At 40.2% G+C, this 18,724-nt stretch overlaps 2 protein-coding genes across 3 annotated transcripts in view; one reads left to right on the top strand and one right to left on the bottom strand.

The window, feature by feature from the left end:
* The window catches only part of INVS (inversin), a 157,123-nt gene extending 146,917 nt beyond the window's left edge, over positions 1–10,206 (top strand). For both annotated transcript variants that reach the window (XM_047067004.1, XM_047067012.1), the window contains 3 exons: positions 5,549–5,778; positions 6,513–6,587; positions 9,994–10,206. In XM_047067004.1, the coding sequence (XP_046922960.1) occupies positions 5,549–5,778; positions 6,513–6,587; positions 9,994–10,145 (457 nt within the window). In that variant the 3' untranslated portion in view covers positions 10,146–10,206. The remainder of the gene's footprint in view (positions 1–5,548; positions 5,779–6,512; positions 6,588–9,993) is intronic.
* A 2,029-nt stretch (positions 10,207–12,235) lies between these two features.
* The window catches only part of TEX10 (testis expressed 10), a 62,362-nt gene continuing 55,873 nt past the window's right edge, over positions 12,236–18,724 (bottom strand). The window contains exons 13-15 of the mRNA XM_047067024.1: positions 18,257–18,438; positions 13,938–14,148; positions 12,236–12,458 (exon numbers count right to left, since the gene is read on the bottom strand). Of these exons, the coding sequence (XP_046922980.1) occupies positions 12,345–12,458; positions 13,938–14,148; positions 18,257–18,438 (507 nt within the window). The 3' untranslated portion in view covers positions 12,236–12,344. The remainder of the gene's footprint in view (positions 12,459–13,937; positions 14,149–18,256; positions 18,439–18,724) is intronic.

The raw sequence follows: 18,724 nt of genomic DNA on the forward strand, positions 1-18,724 counted from the left end.
TATTCAGGTCCTTTGCCCATTTTTATCAATGGATTATTTGGGGTTTTTTGCTATTTAGTTGTAGGAGTTCCTTATATATTTTAGATAATAACCTCTTATCAGATACATGAGTTGTAAATATTTTTCCTCTTCCATAGTTGTCTTTTAATTTTGTTGATTATTTTGCTGTGCTGAATCTTTTTACTTTGTAGCCCTGCTTGTTTGTGTGTGCTTTCAATGTCCTATCCAAAACAAACAAACAAACAAAAACAAAACAAATCTGGCAACGTATCTGTCAAGGAGCTTTTTTCCTGGGTTTTCTTTTAGGAATTTCTGGTCTTACATTTAAGGCTTTTTAATCCATATCAAGTCTATTTTTGTGAGTGGTGTAAGATAGGGGTCTAGTTTCATTCTTTTACGTGTGAATATCCAGTTTTTCCAGCACCATCTATAAAACAAATGGTCTTTCCTCCATGGAGTGTGCTTGGCTCCCTTGTCAAATATAATTGACCATATACGCACGGGTTTATTTCTGGGATTTTAGTTCTCTTCCATTGGTCTATGCATCTATTTTTATGCTGGTACCATACTGTTTTGATTACTATGAGTTTATAATAAAGCTTGAAATCAGGAAGTATGATACTTCTCTCTTTGTTCTTCTTTCTCAGGATTGCTTTGGCTATTTGGGTACTTTTATGGTTCCATATAAATTTTATAATTGTTTTTCCTACTTCTATAAAAAATGCCACTGCAATCTTAATAGGGATTTCACTGAATCTATAGATGACTTTGGGTACTATGGATGTTATAATATTCCTGCAATCCGAGAAGACAGAATATCTTTCTATTTATTTGTGTCTTCAATTTATTTCATCAGTGTTTTGTAGTTTTCAGTAGAGATCTTTCACTTCTTCAGTTGAATTTATTCCTATCTTACTGTTTTTAGTGCTGTTGTAAATGGGGGTCATTTTATTAGTTTTGCAGATAATTTTTTAGTGTATGGAAATGTCACTTATTTTTGTATGTTAACTTTGTATCCTACAACTCTACTGAATTTGTTCATTAGCTCTAACACTTTCTGGAGTCCTGAAGTTTTTCTATATGTAAAATCATCTGCAAATAGAGACAGAGTCACTTCTTCCTTTCTTTATGTGATGCCTTTTATTTCTTTTTCTTGCCTGACTGCTCTAGCTAGGACTTCCAGTACTGTGTTGAATAGGAGTTGTGAGTGGGCACCCTGGTCTTGTTCCTATTCTCAGAGGAAAAGTTCTCAACTTTTCACCACTGATGTTAACTGTGGACTTGTCATGTTGCCGTTATTATGTAGAGGTACATTTCTTATATACCTAATTTGTTAAATTTTTACCATGAACAGATGTCAAATTTTGTAAAAATGCTTTTTCTGCTTCTATTGTGATAATCGTATGATTTTATTAACGTGACGTAGAACATTGACTATATATTTTGTTTCTTCTTGATTCAGTCTTACAGGTTTCTAATAACTTCCATTACTTCTAGGTTGTCCAGTTTGTCATATAGCATCTTATGGTTGTTCCAGTGCATAGTAGTATCTTATGGTCCTTTGCCTTTCTATTGGGGATCAGTTGTAATGTCTCCTTTTTCAGTCATAATTTTGATTTGGATCATCTCTCTTTTTGCCTTGGTTAGTCTAGGCTAAAGTTTTGTCAATTTTGTTTCTTTTCAAAGAACCAAGTCTTAGTTTTGTTAATCTTCTGTTGTTTTCCTGCTCTTATTTCTGCTCTAATCTTTATTATTTCCTTCCTTCTGCTAACTTTGGACTTAGTTTGTTCTTTTCCTACTTTCTTAAAGAGTAGGTTATCAGATCTTTCTTGATTCTTAATGTAGGCATTTATTACTCTGAACTTCCCTCTTAAAACTGTTGTTGCTGCATTCTATAAGTTTTGGTGTGTTGTATTTCATTTTGGTCTCAAGATACTTTGTTTTCCTTTTATTCATTCTTTGATCCATTGGTTGCTCAGGAAAAATGTTAACTTCCATTTATTTGTGAATTTCCCAGTTTTCCTAGAACTGATTTCTAGTTTCATGCCATTGTAGTTATGGTTACTTTTATTACCTTTTTTAACGTTTTTTTTTTAAGTTTATTTTGAGAGAGGTGGAGAGATCACAAGCGGGGGAGGGTCAGAGAGAGGGAGAAAGAGAATCCCAAGGAGGATCCATGTTGTTAGCACAGAGCTGGATGCAGGCCTCTGTCTTACAAACCATGAGATCATAACCTGAGCTGAAATCAAGAGTCAGACACTTAACCAACTAAGCCACCCAGGTGCCCCTTAAGTTTTTAAACTTTTAAAAGTACATAATGCACAACCATTATCATATTACAAATTCTAATTTTGACTATATGTTTACTATTACCAGTGAGTTTTAGGCTACCTTAAGTATTTATGATGTTAACTAGCATCCTTTTACTTTCAAAGAATTCCCGTTAGCATTTCTTACAAGGAAGGTCTAGTAAGATTATGAGCTACTTCGGTTTTAGTTTGTTTTTTCTCTCTTTCATTTCTAAAGGACAGTTTTGCCAACTATAGAATTCTTGACAGTTTTTTCCTTTAATATTTTGAATATATCATCCTATTCTCTCCTGGCCTGAAAATTTTTTGTTGAGAAGTGCATTCATAGTTATATATAATTTTTCTTTTGCTTATTTCAACATTAGACTCATGACAATATAGTGTGTCTCAATATAGTGTGTCTCAGCTTCATGGATCTCAATGTCCATTTCTCTCTCCAAGTTTGAGAAACTTGCAGCTATTACTGCCCTAAATATATTTTCTGTCCCATTCTTTTTCTCTTCTCAAATTCCCATAATGCAATTCATTTTAGCATGTCCTATATAAGTCCCATATACCTTCTTCACTTTTTCATTCTTTTCTCCTTCGCTCCTCTGACTACATAATTTTAAATGCCCTGTTTTCTAGGTCACAGATTCTTTCTTCTACATGGTTGAGTCTGATTTTCAAGTTCTCTATTGAATTCTTCAGTTCAGACGTTGTATTTTTCAGCTCTAGGATTTCTTTTCTGCGCCACCCCCCCCCCCATTTTTCTTTGTTGAATTTCTTTTTGTTCATGCATTATTTTGCTAATTTTATTTAGTTGTCTGTGCATTCTTATAATTCACTAAACTTTTTTAAAGAATTATGAATTGTTTGTAGAACAGTTTACAGATCTCCATGTCCTTTTTTAAAATTTTTAATGTTGTCTTTTTGAGAGAGAGCACACGTGCGTGCACAGGTGGCGGAGGGGCAGAGTGGGAGGGAGACACAATATGAAGCAGGCTCCAGGCTCTGCACTGTCGGCACACAGCCTGGTATGCGGCTCGAACTCACGAACCATGAGATCACGACCTAAGCCAAAGTCAGATGTTTAACCAAGTGAGCCACCCAGGTGCCCCTCACAGATCTCTATTTTAGAGTCAGTTACCAGAACTTTATTAGTTTCCTTTGGCATGGTCATGTCTACCTGATTCTTTTGTGATTCCTAATTTCTGATGCTGCTATCTCAACATTTGAAGAAGTGGTCTACTCTTCCATACTTCATAGGTTTGCTTTAACCAAGAGTTCTTCACCAGTCAGCTCAGTTTGGGTTTCTGGACATGTCTACTAGTAACATTCTTGGGCAGATGAAGGTTGCTTTTAAGGCAGTCTGTTTTTGGGCAGGGCAAGCTCTGAGGTTGGGGTGGGGCAAGGGGTGGGGTGTGCTGCTAGCTGGGAATAGTTGAATAGGACTGCTGAGTTGGTTCTCTGCCCAAGCAAGGCTTTAGGATGGGCTCTGCAGGTGCCTGGGTTTTCTAGTCAGGCTTACTAGTAGGTGGGGCTATGAAGTCACTTCCCTGAACTGACAGCAACAGGACAGGCCGTAGGGCCTGCACAGGTTGTTTGGGGACTCAAGTCGGACAAGATTGTGCATGGAGTTTCCTGACCAGGTGGGGCCAGCAGTTTTGCAGTGCAGACAGGGATAGTACCAGGTTGTGCTTTCTCTTCAAGTGCCACTATAAGAAGGTCTTTGGATGGGCTACACAGCTTCCTGTGTGATCTGGCTAGGTTTCCTGGTCAGATGGGCTGAAGGCTCTATTCAGCAATGGCTAGGGCTATGAATCACTTTCCCTGTTCATGGAGAGCATGAGAACCAGCTCCAAGGCCTAAAGTTTTGTGGCTGACTCAAGCTGACCTGCACCCCAAGGTCCCTGGCTATACAGGGCCACGGTTTTTGCTTTGCAGATAACCAGCTCTACCTGCTATACCTCTCCAGGTGGTCTGTCCAGGCTTTGGTCAGGCAGGGCCAGGAGCAACACTCATGTGTGGGCCAGGTTATGCCTCAGCTCCCCTGCCTGAGTTGAAGCAGACCAGACTTCCAGGGTTGACAAGGCTCTTTAAGAACCACTCAGGCACCCTGCTGAGTTCCCTGGTCAGACCGCACCTCTGTTTTGGCTCTGCAGATGAGCAAAATTAAAGATTGGGACTACTACTTGGACACTGCAGGTAGGAACTTGGTCTGCAAAGACCCACATACTGGTTGTTGCAAGCCCCTACCTTCCCCATCACAGACTCCCAGTGGCCAAGTCCCACAGATTCCCTGGCAATCCCCATGGGATGAGACCAGAGTGGGGGCTCCCAAGAAGTGACCTACAATGCTGGGGGTGCCGGATTCCACCCTGGGTTCCTTTTTCCCATTTGAGGAACCATAGGCTAAAGTCATTTTGGTGTGGTGTTACACCAGCCTGATGGAGGGGCAGTGCAGTCTGCATGTAGCTGTTCCTCATATCCCATTGTAGTCTGTCTTGGCCCCTGTGGTGCATGGGGCTGCAGCCTCTCTCCCATGTTCTAGGACTTTCTCAGTGGTGTCTTATCCGTGAATAGTTGTTAGTTGTTGTTTTGGTAAAGGGAATAAGGAACAACCTATGTTGTCATCCTGGTGTGATGTGCCATCTACTCAGCCCTGTCTACTTGATGGATTTTCACCTTAATCGTGAGGAATGTGCCTGACATGTAACAGGCTCTGAACAAATGTTGGCTCCTTCCAGTGTAGCCTAGCCTTCCATCCTTCTTCACAAAATACACAATGCTTCGTACACCTCTCATTACTTTCCTGGCACAAATGTCCATATCTCCACTTATGCCAGTTCTGCCTAGAGTACCCTTCTCTGCCCAGTAAGCTCCTATGCATCCTTTAAAGCCCAGCACAAGTATCAGCCTTATAAAGCCTTATCAGACCACCAGGAATTATCAGTCTCACATGATCTCATGCAGTCTAGCTCCTCGGTTTTACATAGTACTTCTCATTTACTTACACATTAGCCCAACCCACCCCGAGGGCAGATTCATCTGATTCCTAGTTCAGGAACTGTTTGATTTAAAAAAATAATGATTTTTTTTTTCGACATTAAACCTGCTGCCACTGTAAATTAGGAATGGGAGCTTAAATTAATCTCCCAGTTCAGCAAACTATACCTATAGCTTCTAGGAACCCTAAGGAAACTTTCTTTTCTCAGTACTGTGATCTTAAAGTCTCTCCTCTCTTCTGACCTCACCAGCTACCAGCTTAGGAAGCACCTGTCCCACCTTCTGCACATGAAGCAGCTTGGAACCAGAGATGTGGACAGATGGAACCGAGAGTGCCTGGCATTGCTGCTCCAAGTTTGGAGGAAAGAACTGGAACTAACCCCCCCAAAGACCACTGCAGTAAGCAGGACCACGAAGAGTCCATCCAAGGGCAGCTCAGGCACAAAGTCCACCAGACACTTAGTACTCAAGCAAATCTACGGTAAATGTCCTTCTGGGCACGTTGTAGTTGACAACAAGCACCCCCAGAGTGTTGCATCAGAATCTGAAATGGGATTTAATTACACTGGGCAAACCTCCATTCAGATAGGAACTTTACTTCCAAGAACCAAGAGAATTTTCAACACACATTTAATGCCTCCCCTCCAGCAATTCTAGCTCAGAACTGGTTTGATGATGCATTCTGGCATCTCAATCAAGAGGTCTTCTGCTGGCCTTCATTACCCTTTAAACCCCTCCAGACCACTGCTTGGGTCCTCCCCTTATATTACCCATTTGGAGGGCTCCAGAAGCAGGAACACCTTGCCTGCCTCACTTTGACCTTCCTTATGCTAAAATAGTACAGGGCTGCCCATCTGTGGGAATGCCCCAGACCCACGCACAATAGTAAATACTTGCTCAGCAGATGAATTGCTTTAAATTGGAACATTTTCAGCTCTGGAAAGAACCCATTCAAATAAACTCAGCAGAGAAGAGGCCTAGATAGCTCCCCAAAAGAAAAAAGTTGAGCCAAGGCACTTGAGAAATAGATCTGCAGCCCAGGCAGCAAAATCTCAGGACTTTACTCTGGGCCTACATGGTATTTCCACACCATACCTAATTTCTCTTGGCAGATATCAACAAGCTCAAGCTTTTACCTCAAAAAGGAACTTAGAACTTGGTGAGGCCACAGCTAACCTTGGTCAGAGAGGAATAATCACTGTTGGTTGATTTCAGGTTGTTCTCAAGAAGGGAAAGTTCCTCATCCCACAAGATCTTCCAAAGCCCATCCTGTGCTGCGTCTCAATTCAGGTAAGGCAGCCACTGCACTGGCAAAGCAGATTGGGAAGACAATGTGGGGAAGCATTTGCCTTTTTTGTTTCATCCTCAAAGATGGAAGACATGAGGACAGAGATTGCTAGGGATTTCCAATGGTCATTTCCTTTGAGGTGTACATGTTTTTCATTCCCCTTTCGTGGAATTATTACTGCAATCAACATGCCTCCCTAAAAGGCAAGTTATTTTCACAACCACAAGTTATTGTTAACATTACCTCCAGTAGAGACAATAAATGGTACTTTTACATACTTGTTCACATGAAGGGGGGAAAATGAAAATACTGTCATTCTTCAAAGTAATACCTTGGGAATTCTTGTTCTGTATTGATTTCACATTAAGATTCTTCATCTCCTTCCCAAACTTGAGAGGTTCCTTAACCAGAAATTCTGGCCTTTGCCTTTCACGGCCCATGAAGGGGACATGTAATATTTAATAACACGTCCTGCTCAGGCTTCACCGTGCACAATTTCACTCATGCTCAGGGAACTTTCTTTTCAGCCGCAAGACAAGAGTATTTTACTCTGGGCCCCCTTCATTCACACCAGCATTAAATCTGGGTGATAAGTTCAGTGCTGTCAGCAGTTAATGCCAGATCCAGTGTTGTTCATGGGTGGCTATGGCAACACGCTCCCCCCACCCCACCCTTGCTGATCCAGTCATCCTGCAGGAATAGAGTGCAGCTGGAAGGTGAACAATGACTGTCAGCGTGAACTTTAACATTCATTTAGTTTTTGATTGGTTGGGGGGGGGGGGGGGAGAACCTGGAGGTAGGGGACAGTGTAATTACTGCCCAATCTTTAATATGGGTTGGGCAACTCATGTAATATAGGCAGGCTGATCAGGGAGTAGCGGATAGGGTAGTTACAACTGTGGGCCTTAATTCCTTTGAAACTTTCCATGTTTAAAAAAAAAAAAAAAAAGCTTTTGTTCTACTTGAATGAATTGAAAATTAGTTTCAAAAACAATGGTCAGACAGAACTACCAGAAAAGTAGCATTTAAATAAAACATTTTTTTTTTTACTTAGTCCTGGATTTTTCTCTTGAGACCATCAGAAATCATAAAAATGAGGTGTTTAGAAATACAAAAGGTTTTTAGTCAAAGGGTTCACAGTTAAGGGACGAATAAACAAACTCAAATATACTTAGTGGTTTTTTGGGATTTCACATGAACAAGTAGCTTGTTTGTCCTACACATGTAATTCTAAGTGGCTTGAGAACAGACAAGGTCTTAAGAGAATCTTTTCCTAACCCTAAATGGGGGAACACAAGGTTTTGTTAAGTCTACACATGTACATTAAGGCACTATCCAGTGAGCTGATTATCAGAGCTGCTAATTAGTGTAGCTGGAGCCCATATATGTTTCATACAGAAAGCACCTATAAATAGTTTCCATGGAAATGGGCATCTGTGATTCCACATTGCAGAAATTTCTGTGTCAGTTGTGCCCAACTGAACCAAAAAGAGAACATTAATTTTGGTCTTCTCCATGAATAAAAATGTTAGTTCATTTTTTTGCTTTGAGAATTCCATGGGGTTAAGGATCTTCTGATTTGCTCACTGTCCTATTCACTTTTAGGAAATTATCTGGCACACAGTAGGTGCTCAAATACTTAAGCAAGGATTGTTGCTCCCAAATTCCAGCATAGGAGAGGCTTTAGTAGTGCCTTTACCTCTTTAAAGAGGAAGCAGAAAGTGAGCTGGATATAGCAAAGTATATAACCTCCTTGGCCTGTGTTTCTCTACATGCATTTGAGAGACTCCACAATCCCTGTTTTCTCTAGTCCTTCAACAGCAACCCCCGTATACCACCCACAAAATAGCAGCATAGTATTGGTCAGAGAGCATATACATAGAACTTATATACATATATAAATATATAACCTCCAGGGTGCACCTGGGTGGTTCAGTCAGTTAAGCATCTGACTCTGGATTTCGGCTCAGGTCATGATCTCATGGTAGTGAGATCAAGCCCTGTGTTAAGCTCTGTGATGAGCATGGAAGCCTGCTTGAGATTTATTCATTCTCTACCCCCACCCCACCCCCAACCACTCCCTTCTGCCTCTCTCCCTTGCTTGGGCTCACACTCCTAAATTTGGGAGCCCTTCTTTTTAAATATAAAAGAACTACCTTTAAAAAGCCCATTCCAATGAATGGAATAACCATGGCTCAAGTGATTACTACTAATGATAACCCCTTTGTATGAATGCAGAATATTCCTGCCCATCTACAGATGGGTATACAGATAACTCAAGACTTGATACAGTAAAGGCAGCCAGAAACAGAATTCAGTATCAATAGTTCACTTTAAATAACCATAATAAAACCAGGAGAGAAAAAGTAAGACATGTTTGTAACTTTCTGAAACTACTCACCTTTCATGTTTGCTCCTTTGCTCCACAGAGAGAGGAAAAACAGAACAATTTGGCCTCAGCAAGAGGGTTGAATACATCACTGTTTTCCAACTGTGACATCTTAAAAGTTTTCATCCTATAAGTAACTTCAAAGTCATAAAAAGGCCTAAAAATACCCATTTCAAGGTTGATATGCCTATCAGTCTGTCATCCTTGAAGATAGTAAATTTTCAAATGAAATGGTTTTCTAGAATGTACTATATAGCCTAGTGTGTGGTACATGGCAAGTTGAGAAATACATGTGTATATGTGTTTGTGTTATGTATGACCTACATAAAGAAAGCTATACCAGTTATTCTAGACAGACTGAAGACCTAGGTCCCAGTCCCAGCTCAAGTACCTGGCCTCTCCCAGTCAAGGTTCTTCAAGAGCTGTCAGGTATCAGGGCACCTGGGTGGAAGTGTCCAACTTCGGCTCAGGTCACTGCCTCATGGTTCATGAGTCCAAGCTCTGAGTCAGTCTCTGCACTGATAGTGCAGAGCCTGCTTGGGATTCTCTCTCTTCCTCTGTCTGCACCTTCCCCACTTGTGCTTTCGCTCTCAATCTTTAAAAATGTCCTATATATGGGGCGCCTGGGTGGCGCAGTCGGTTAAGCGTCCAACTTCAGCCAGGTCACGATCTCGCGGTCCGTGAGTTCGAGCCCCGCGTCGGGCTCTGGGCTGATGGCTCAGAGCCTGGAGCCTGTTTCCGATTCTGTGTCTCCCTCTCTCTCTGCCCCTCCCCGGTTCATGCTCTGTCTCTCTCTGTCCCGAAGATAAATAAACGTTGAAAAAAAAAATTTTAAAAATGTCCTATATCTTGGAGGATGACGTAAAATGCAAGGCTGGTAAGTCACCTGTCTCTACAACAAACTGGCTGTCACCTTCCTAGCTCCCTGGATAGTCCATATCTAAGCTCTTTACCTCACTAGCAATGAACTTTTCAGTATTAAAAATAACAAATATCTCTCTGGTATTTGCTTTTAACAGTGAGCAACTTGCAGTGTATACACCTCCTTGAGAATAGTGGAAGATCAAAGAATTTTTCTTACAACCTGCAATCAGCTACTCAATCAAAAACCAAAACAAAGCTTCGACCACCTGTGGAGGAAGACCGCGTCCGGGGGAACTGGAATAGCTAGTGCAGAGTTCTAATTCTCTGCTGATTAACTTTTCCATCTTGAGGAAACTTTAATATTCATGCCTCAAGCCTTATTAGCCTGAAAACATGGTAACAACTGAATGACAATGTCAGGATGTTTTCTTTCTGCTCTTATACAGCACTGTTAGCCTGTGCTACAACCACCACAGTAGACTATACCCGTGCAAAACTTCCTAGCTGTCTGCCCTCACTTCAGTCAGTACAGCTATAAAGTAGAACACATAATTAACAGTAACGTCTAAGCCAAACTAAGAACATGAGCACTAACATGAGATTTCTGCCAGCCAGCTGATGCAAGCCTGGTTTTTTGGCTCCAGGGAAGAACCTACATGAGAGGAGGAAGAGCCTGTCCTATAGCAGCCATTTTTATCAGTTGGACCAGACCATTCATGCATAACCTACCAATTCACTTGTATTTTCTGCCTGACCTATAGGTGAGCAAGCTTGTCAAAATGCCATTCCTATTGGCAGGGAAAACTGCTAAACCTACATACATTCAAACTATAAGAACACCTGGCATAAATTTCAGTGTTATAGGCTTTTTCACATTTTTTAAAAAGTTTTATTTATATTTGGGGTGCCTGGGTGGCTCAGTCGATTAAGCATCCAACTTCAGCTCAGGTCATGAACTCATGGTTCATGGGTTTGAGCCCCCTGTTCTGACAGCTCAGAGCCTGGAGCCTGCTTTGGATTCTGTGTGTCCCCCTCTCTGTTCCTCCCCTTTGGATTCTCTCTCTCTCTTCTCAAAAATAAAAAATTGTTTTTGAGAGAGAGCGTAAGCAGGGAAAGGGGTGGGAGTGGAGTGGGAGGAAGGGACAGAGGATTGGAAGCAGGCTCTGCGCAGACAGCAAGCTTGATTCGGGGCTTAACCTCACAAGCTCCAAGATCATGACCTTAGCCGAAGTCGGATACTCAACCAACTGAGCCACCCAAGTGCCCCAGTTTTTTCATATTTTTAAGAGCAAAGCTACCATAGGAATGTAGACAGAAGGCATAAACAGTGGCATGTTAGGCCCAAATATTTGTAGTAGGAGCATTTCCATTTTCTTAAGATTATTGCCACCCGTCCTGACAGGTAGAGATAAGTAGCAATAAAGTGTTAGTTACCTTGATTTTTGTTACAATTTGCTAATTATTTCATAATTATGAAAATAGTTAATCCTTGAACAACCAGGTTTGTGTGGGTCCTCTTAACATGGATTTTTTTCCAATAAATGTATATAGTATCAATAAATATAGCCATGGTACTGCAAATGTGTTCTTTTCTCTAGCTTGCTTTAAGAATTACGTATATAATACGTATACAAAATAGGTGTAGAGGTGACTGGGTGGCTCAGTTGGTTAAGCGTCTGAGTCTTGACTTCAGCTCAGGTCATGATCTCCCAGTCATGAGATTGAGCCTCGTGTTGGGCTCCACGCTGAGCGTGGAGCATGCTTAGAAGATTCTCTCTCTCCCTCTTCCCTTTCCCCGCTCTCACTCAGAAAAAAATATGTGTAAATTGATTATCAGTAAGGCCTCTGGTCAACAGTAGGCTATTAGTAGTAAAATTTTGGGGTAGTCAAATGTTATACATGGATTTTTTGACTGGGGGTGTGGGTGTCAGCATAAATCACTATATATGGCTTATAATTTTAAAAGAAATAATGGTCATTAGTAGAAAGTAATTTTGAAAGAAGAATTATCTAAATCAAACCAAGTACCATTTGAGGAAAACCTCAAACAACTGTAGTACTATCTTGAAATCTTGCTCCTGCAGAAGGAGCTAGAAAACCTCTGTAAATAACAGAACTCCACAGTGAGGAGCTGAATGTCATGATGGATAAAGGCAACCATTCCCAAATAAAAAATTGGTTTCTGTTGCTGTCTGAATGAACTAGAACTGAGACCACAAAGATTCGTTCTTGGTAAATAACAGAAGGTACTGTATCATTCCATATTTTGTAAATATTTAGTTTCTATGAAATGCAAAATACTCTACCCACCTGTGACCAAGTATAATGTCCTGGTCCAAGAAGCCAGCCTGTGTTATTTTTCTACTTTAGTGCAAAGGAAGGTTCATAAACAACTTCTTTAAAAGTTCAGCTTTAATGACAAACATTACATCAGTTTCTCTTCAAAATTAGATAGACGTGAATAAACAATTTCAAACAGGAGGTACCATGGTGCCTCTTACTGTACTCAATACACTGTACTCAATGCAGTAGGCCCCTGGGGATGCCCAGTGATATACACATTGAAGCAATAATGTAAGTCTGTGAGCCACTGTTCTTGAATACCTCCAGTCTTCAATGTCTGCAGAGAAAAACAAAAGTAATTTGAGAATTATATCAAAGTTGTTATGCTACCTGACAGTATTTTTCACACCCAAACGAGATCTCAGAACCACCTCAATCCTATCTCCTCCATTTATCAATCACCACAGGATATTTGTTAATTGGGCATTACCACAGGTAGTGAAAATTCCCGGGTACAACCTCAAGTACAAGTGCTACCAGTTTCTCGTTTCATCTGTTCCTTCTCAAGTATTGCCAGGAACTAATGACATTTCACCATCAACCATCTCCACACTCTGGACTTCCCTTGGTATGCTCGAGTCTCACAATCTTTGCATTAACATCAACTGAGAATAATTCTGCAAGGCCGACTGACAATCTGTCATTCTCTTCCTTATAGAGGTGAGCTGATTCTCTAACCTCTGAACAATCCAAATTCTTGCCTTTTCTTCCCTTCTATTTCTGAATTATTCTGCTGCTTCTTTCATTATTTCTACAAGCCTACTGAGAATATTCAGAACGTGAACTTGTGTTATATACACGTATAAGCTCTATTACTCTGAAGTACTACTACAGGTATCAACTAATAAACCCCCAAATACCTACAGAAAAAACCTCTAACTCTTCCAAACCAAAAACACCAAAGGAATCCTAGACAGAGCTGCCCCTGCAAAACAGATACAGATGAATGCAGAACCAGCCATTACACAAAGCAGAAGCCTGCAACTTCTTAACTTCCTCTTATTCTCCAGTGAACTAAGTGACTAGGAACTGGCCATAAGCCTATTCCTGCTAAATGTTTTCAGTGACAACTAACATTTGTTGAGCACTTAATGTCAGTTTCACTAAAAACTTTACCTGAATGATCTCACTTTATGGTTACCAAAACTCAATGAAGTTGCTATTCCTACAGCTAAGTAAAACAACTTAGCTTAGGGGCCCCTGGGTGGCTCAGTCGGTTGCACATCGGGCTTTGGCTCTGGTCACGATCTCACAGTTCTTGAGTTCAAGCCCCGCGTCGGGCTCTGTGCTGACAGCTCTGAGCCTGGAGCCTGCTTCAGATTCTGTGTCCCCCTCTCTCTGCCCCACCCCTGCTTGTGCTCTGTTTCTGTCTTTCAAAAATGAATAAACATCAAAAAAAAATTTTTTTTTAAACAACTCAGGTTTAAAAACATGCTGAATAAGCACAGTTAATCAAGAGTCTGTACCAGAATCCTGGTAGGAGTGATTCTGATGCTCTGTACCTTTTCTAAGCTGCCTGTGACCAATTCAATTTGAATATTTTAAGCCTTTTATTACTGACTCTGGATCAAAGACCTCCCTCTGGCTAAGTGACAGGTGCTAGTCAGCAGGGGAAAACCTGGGAAATCACCACAGTGGGCTTCATTCCAGGAGTCAGTCAATGCACTGGAGGCCTAGCCTCCCCAGAGAACCCCACCCATGCCCTCCTCATGAATCCCTTTTCTAGTAATAATACAAAGCCCTGTTCCATGCTTACGGTGATATTCTTGATGATCTGCTGCACCAAGATGGCATTGGTTAACATATGAGTCCTGAGGGGTGCATGCTGAAGCAGCAGGCGAAGCAGCTGGCCCACAACAGGCAGCTCCTCAGGTCCAGCTCTGTTCACCCGCAGGCTCTGCAGCATCAACCTGAGGACTCGAGGCAGGAGAGCCAGGATGGAGACACAGACCCCCCACAGCTTGTCCCTACAGTAACAGACAAAAATGAGCCAGTGAGCCAACACACACAGAAGTACCCTTTCTGTATTTTCCAAAACTGAAAATGTCCTTTTAAGAAATGTGGTGTTTTCTGATAAAACCCCACAAATCAAAACTAACAACTGGGTTTCGTCACAGCTGAATAAGCAAATCCAATGAAGAATCAGCTGTTCTCCCCTACTCGGTAAGTTCCAGGAAGCCTAGCAATCAACACTTTCCTGGGCTTACCAGGACATTCTTAAAGCTCTGGTGATCATATATAACACAGAATTAGCCAAAGAACACAATAATCTACATATGCATACTGTTTTCTACCACTGAACATTATTCAACTATCATACCATCAAAAATCCCACTGGTAAAATCAGAATATCCCACTGGTAGAAAGAAAAAAAACTTGGGATGCCTGGCTCAGTCAGTAGGGCATGCGACTCTTGATCTTGGGGTCATGAATTCAAGCCCCACTTTGAAAGTAGTTTATTTAAAAACAAAAACAAACTTCATGAAATTTTAATGCTGTGCCCTGGATTCTGAGCCTCTTCAATGTTTTAAACAGGGCAGATATGCAGAGAAAGATGTATTCACAAGGAACCAAAATGGATTTCAGAAAAGAAGCCAGTCAGTGGACTACCATGTTACTAGATTATGAAAGGCCAGAAACGGTAAATCCTAATTTTAGTAAGCACCATTCCCTTGGTTTCACTATAGGGCAGAACAAAAACGTTTTATGATGAAGGTAAATGGACTTGTAGCCAACCACATTAAATGGAGCAATACCCTTTGGACAAAGAATCCTCTGACTGCTAAAGGCTCTGACCTTAGTCTGTTATAGTTTTCGTATTAGGAGTGGTCCCCAGATCGTTCAAAGAGAATCTGACTACCTCTAGATGTGGAAGCAGCAACCCTTTCACAATCTGATCAACCTCCCCAACTCCATCATGCAGCATCTCCATCAAAGGTGGATACTGACTCCATTCTAAGCCAACCAGATCCTCTTTTTGGAGACTTTATTTGGAGTATTGACTCATGCACAGCCAGGCTAGGATAGCCACGTACAAGGAGAAAAAAGCCAGTCTGCAGACATAGCTAATAATGAGGCAAAGGCACAGAGATAAAGACTACACAATCCAGAAGAAAAAGTAGAGAAAACCACTTTGGTTCCTGATGGGTTTCAATTCCTGCCTCCAAAATTCCTAGCCCTTGGGTTTTATTTTATGAGTTACTCCTGTAATGACCCAATATATCCATTGTCTACTTTAACTTGAGTGGACTGCTGATCAAAACTGTGCTAAAAAGGCTCATGGATTCTACATAATACCAAATATAAGTACAGTGAATGGATCAATAAAGTTTAGTATTCCACCTTCACACAACACAATTAAGAAAACTGTCAAGCCAAAGAGAAATACAAGAGACCTGGGTACCACAAGCAACAGAAGAAATACCGTACGAACAGCCATTCCTAGGTTTTCCTAAGAGTGTATATATATGTGTATGTGTGTATATATTTATATATATAATTATATATATTATATAAATATTAATATTGGTTATAATTACATAATTGTTAATCATCAATTATATTAATATATTATAATTATATATTACATATGAATATTTATATTTATATGTGCATATGTGTGTATATATATAAATACATATTTATATATGTGTATATATATACCTATTTATATGTGTATATATGTGTGTGTATATGTGTGTGTGTGTGTATATAAAAGATCTTTGACAGCAAAACTGGTAAGTTGGGATACATTCACATGACAAAATACTGTAGAGCACCTGTACTGGAGCCAGTTGTGCTCAGAGCCCATATTTGTAAATAGTTTTATTGAAACACAGTCACATGCATTCATTTACATGTAATCTGTTGCTGCTTTTGTGTTACCAGGGCAGTGTTGAACAGCTCTGACAAGAGACTTACTGGCACGAAAAACCTAAAATATTTTATTATCTGACTCTTTACAGAAAAGTTTGCTTAGCCCTGGTATGGAGAAACAAAAATGAAATCAGTTTTTCAATCAACATGAATGACAACAATGGTTACAATCAAATCACAAAAACATACAGTAGGATATTCTTAAAATATGCCAAACAAAAATTATATTGTTTACAGATACACACAAAATTTTTAGTTAGAAGGCAACTTAACAAGAAAACTACAGGGGCACCTGGGTGGCTTAGTCAGTTAAGCATCTGACTTCAGCTCAGGTCATGGTATCACAGTTGGTTACGTTCCACCCACATCGAGCTCTGGGTTGACAGTTCAGAACCTGGAGCCTACTTCAGATTGTCTCCCTCTCTCTCTGCCTTTCCCCCACTCACACTCTGTCTCTGTCTCTGTCTCTCTCTCTCTCTCCTCTCTCTCTCAAAAATAAACAAACATTAAGAAAAAAAACAAAAACAAAAAACCTATAGACTCAAAATGGCATCACTCAGGTGAAGGCCCTAAGTCAGTAAACCAAGATTTAATACCTAACCTAACTGCAGTTTCAAACCCCCAAAAAACTTTAACCAGTCAACATGGGAACTTCTTGATCAGCACTAGGAAAAACGTACTGACAGATCCTTACGATTCCGGAGAGTCTCCCTGCCTCAACAATGGATTCTTTACTAATAATTTCCTTCTTTCAACTCCCTGTCTACCTTTAAAAAACTATCCTAGGGGCGCCTGGGTGGCTCAGTCGGTTAAGCGTCCGACTTCGGCTCAGGTCACGATCTCGCAGTTCATGGGTTCGAGCCCCGCATCGGGCTCTGTGCTGACAGCTCAGAGCCTGGAGCCCGTTTCGGATTCTGTGTTTCCTTCTCTCTCTCTGACCCTCCCCCATTCATGCTCTTTCTCTGTCTCAAAAATAAATAAACGTTAAAAAAAAATTTAAAAAAAAACAACTTTCCTATTCTGTAGTCCTTTAGAGCTCCCCTCTACTTGCTAAATGGGATGCTGCCCAATTAATTAATCAATTAATAAACCCAATTAGATGTTTAAAATGTACCAGGCTGAATTTTTGTTATTTAACATGCAAAAGTGATCTCTGGGGGGTACAGAAGAGAAATCTAACTAGAGATTACACAGAGTGTGTGTTGATGATGTTCTATTTCTGAACGTGGAAGTTGGTTAAATGGATATTCAGTTTAAACTTACTCTTTATATACGTGTTTATTCTTATGATATATAAAAGTTAAAAAAACTAGAAAGACAAATATTAAAATGTTAACAGGCAATAGAATAATTTTTATTTTCTGATCTTTGTTCATCTGTTAGATTTTTTTTAAAAACCTCCTACAAAAAATTTTAACGTTTATTTATTTTTTGAGACACAGACACAGAGCATGAGCAGGGGAGGGGACACAGAGAGAGAGGGAGTCACAGAATCCGAAGCAGGCTCCAGGCTCCGAGCTGTCAGCACAGAGCATGAGGTGGGGCTTGAACTCACAAATCACGAGATCATGACCTGAGCCCAAGGCAGACACTTAACTGACTGAGCCATCCAGGCGCCCCAAAATTTTAACAGGCATTACCAATAAGAACATAAGCATGAGAATACTTTTTTAAACTAAAGTGAAATGTTCCAAACTATGCTAGAAACTTTAGTATGAATAGTATGTAAGAGCTAAAGTACTAATATAAACACCAATATCTTAGAAATTTCCTTAAATCCAAGAATTTAAAGATTTTTACTCTGGCTAGTTTTAATAAAGGCTTGTATTTATTAGTGATTGCATTCTTGTAAAGGTAGATTTTTTTTTTCCTTGCTAGACCTACAGCAACATTAATAATGAAAGCTCCCAAGAAATTTTAAAATGCCATCTAACTTTTCAAATTTGTAGTTTAAAAGAAAAACAAAAACTAAAAATCCTCTTACAATACAAAGGGAATTTATGAAACAATAAAGAGAAATCCAGTTAAGGTTTATACAAATTCTGAAAGACAATTCAGGGTATTTATTAAATCTAATTTTCTTTCACTCTTTCCTCTTTAAAAAATTTTTTGATTTTATTTATTCTTATTTACTTATTTGGTGGGGAAAACTGGAATAGGTAGAAAAAAATTAAAGTTGAAGAATACAAAAACTATTACCTTTTTCTTAGATGTTCTGCTTCTCCCTTCTCTAAAGTGAGCAGAAAATAAAGAAGACTGTAGCAACAAGAAGCCAGAAACGGTAGTAGAGTCTCACTAAGTACACACGTATGATCCAGGAGCTTACAGATAACACCCAAAACACAGCCAGCTGTACTGTCAGGAATTACAGTCAGCCCAACCTAGGAAGAGAAAAATTAGATTAATGACCTCTTCACAACCGTCCTTCTCTCCATGAAAAAAACAAATCCCATTAACTGGAGAGTTAACCTAACATCACTTCTACTGAAAAACAGTGCATACATTATACACACAACCTGCCACAACTTAAGGTCCTGTTTTCCCTTAAGAATTTAATTACTAGGGGTGCCTGGGTGGCTCAGTCAAGTAGGCATCCAACTCTTGATTTCGGCTCAGGTCATGATCTCACAAACCGTAAGATTGAGCTCTGTGTCACTTATAGCATGG

The sequence above is a fragment of the Lynx rufus genome, unplaced genomic scaffold (assembly GCF_022079265.1).
Source record: "Lynx rufus isolate CCGP_SWC_20201006 ecotype Redwood Valley unplaced genomic scaffold, mLynRuf1.p SCAF_10, whole genome shotgun sequence".
NCBI classification, from domain to species: Eukaryota; Metazoa; Chordata; class Mammalia; order Carnivora; family Felidae; genus Lynx; species Lynx rufus.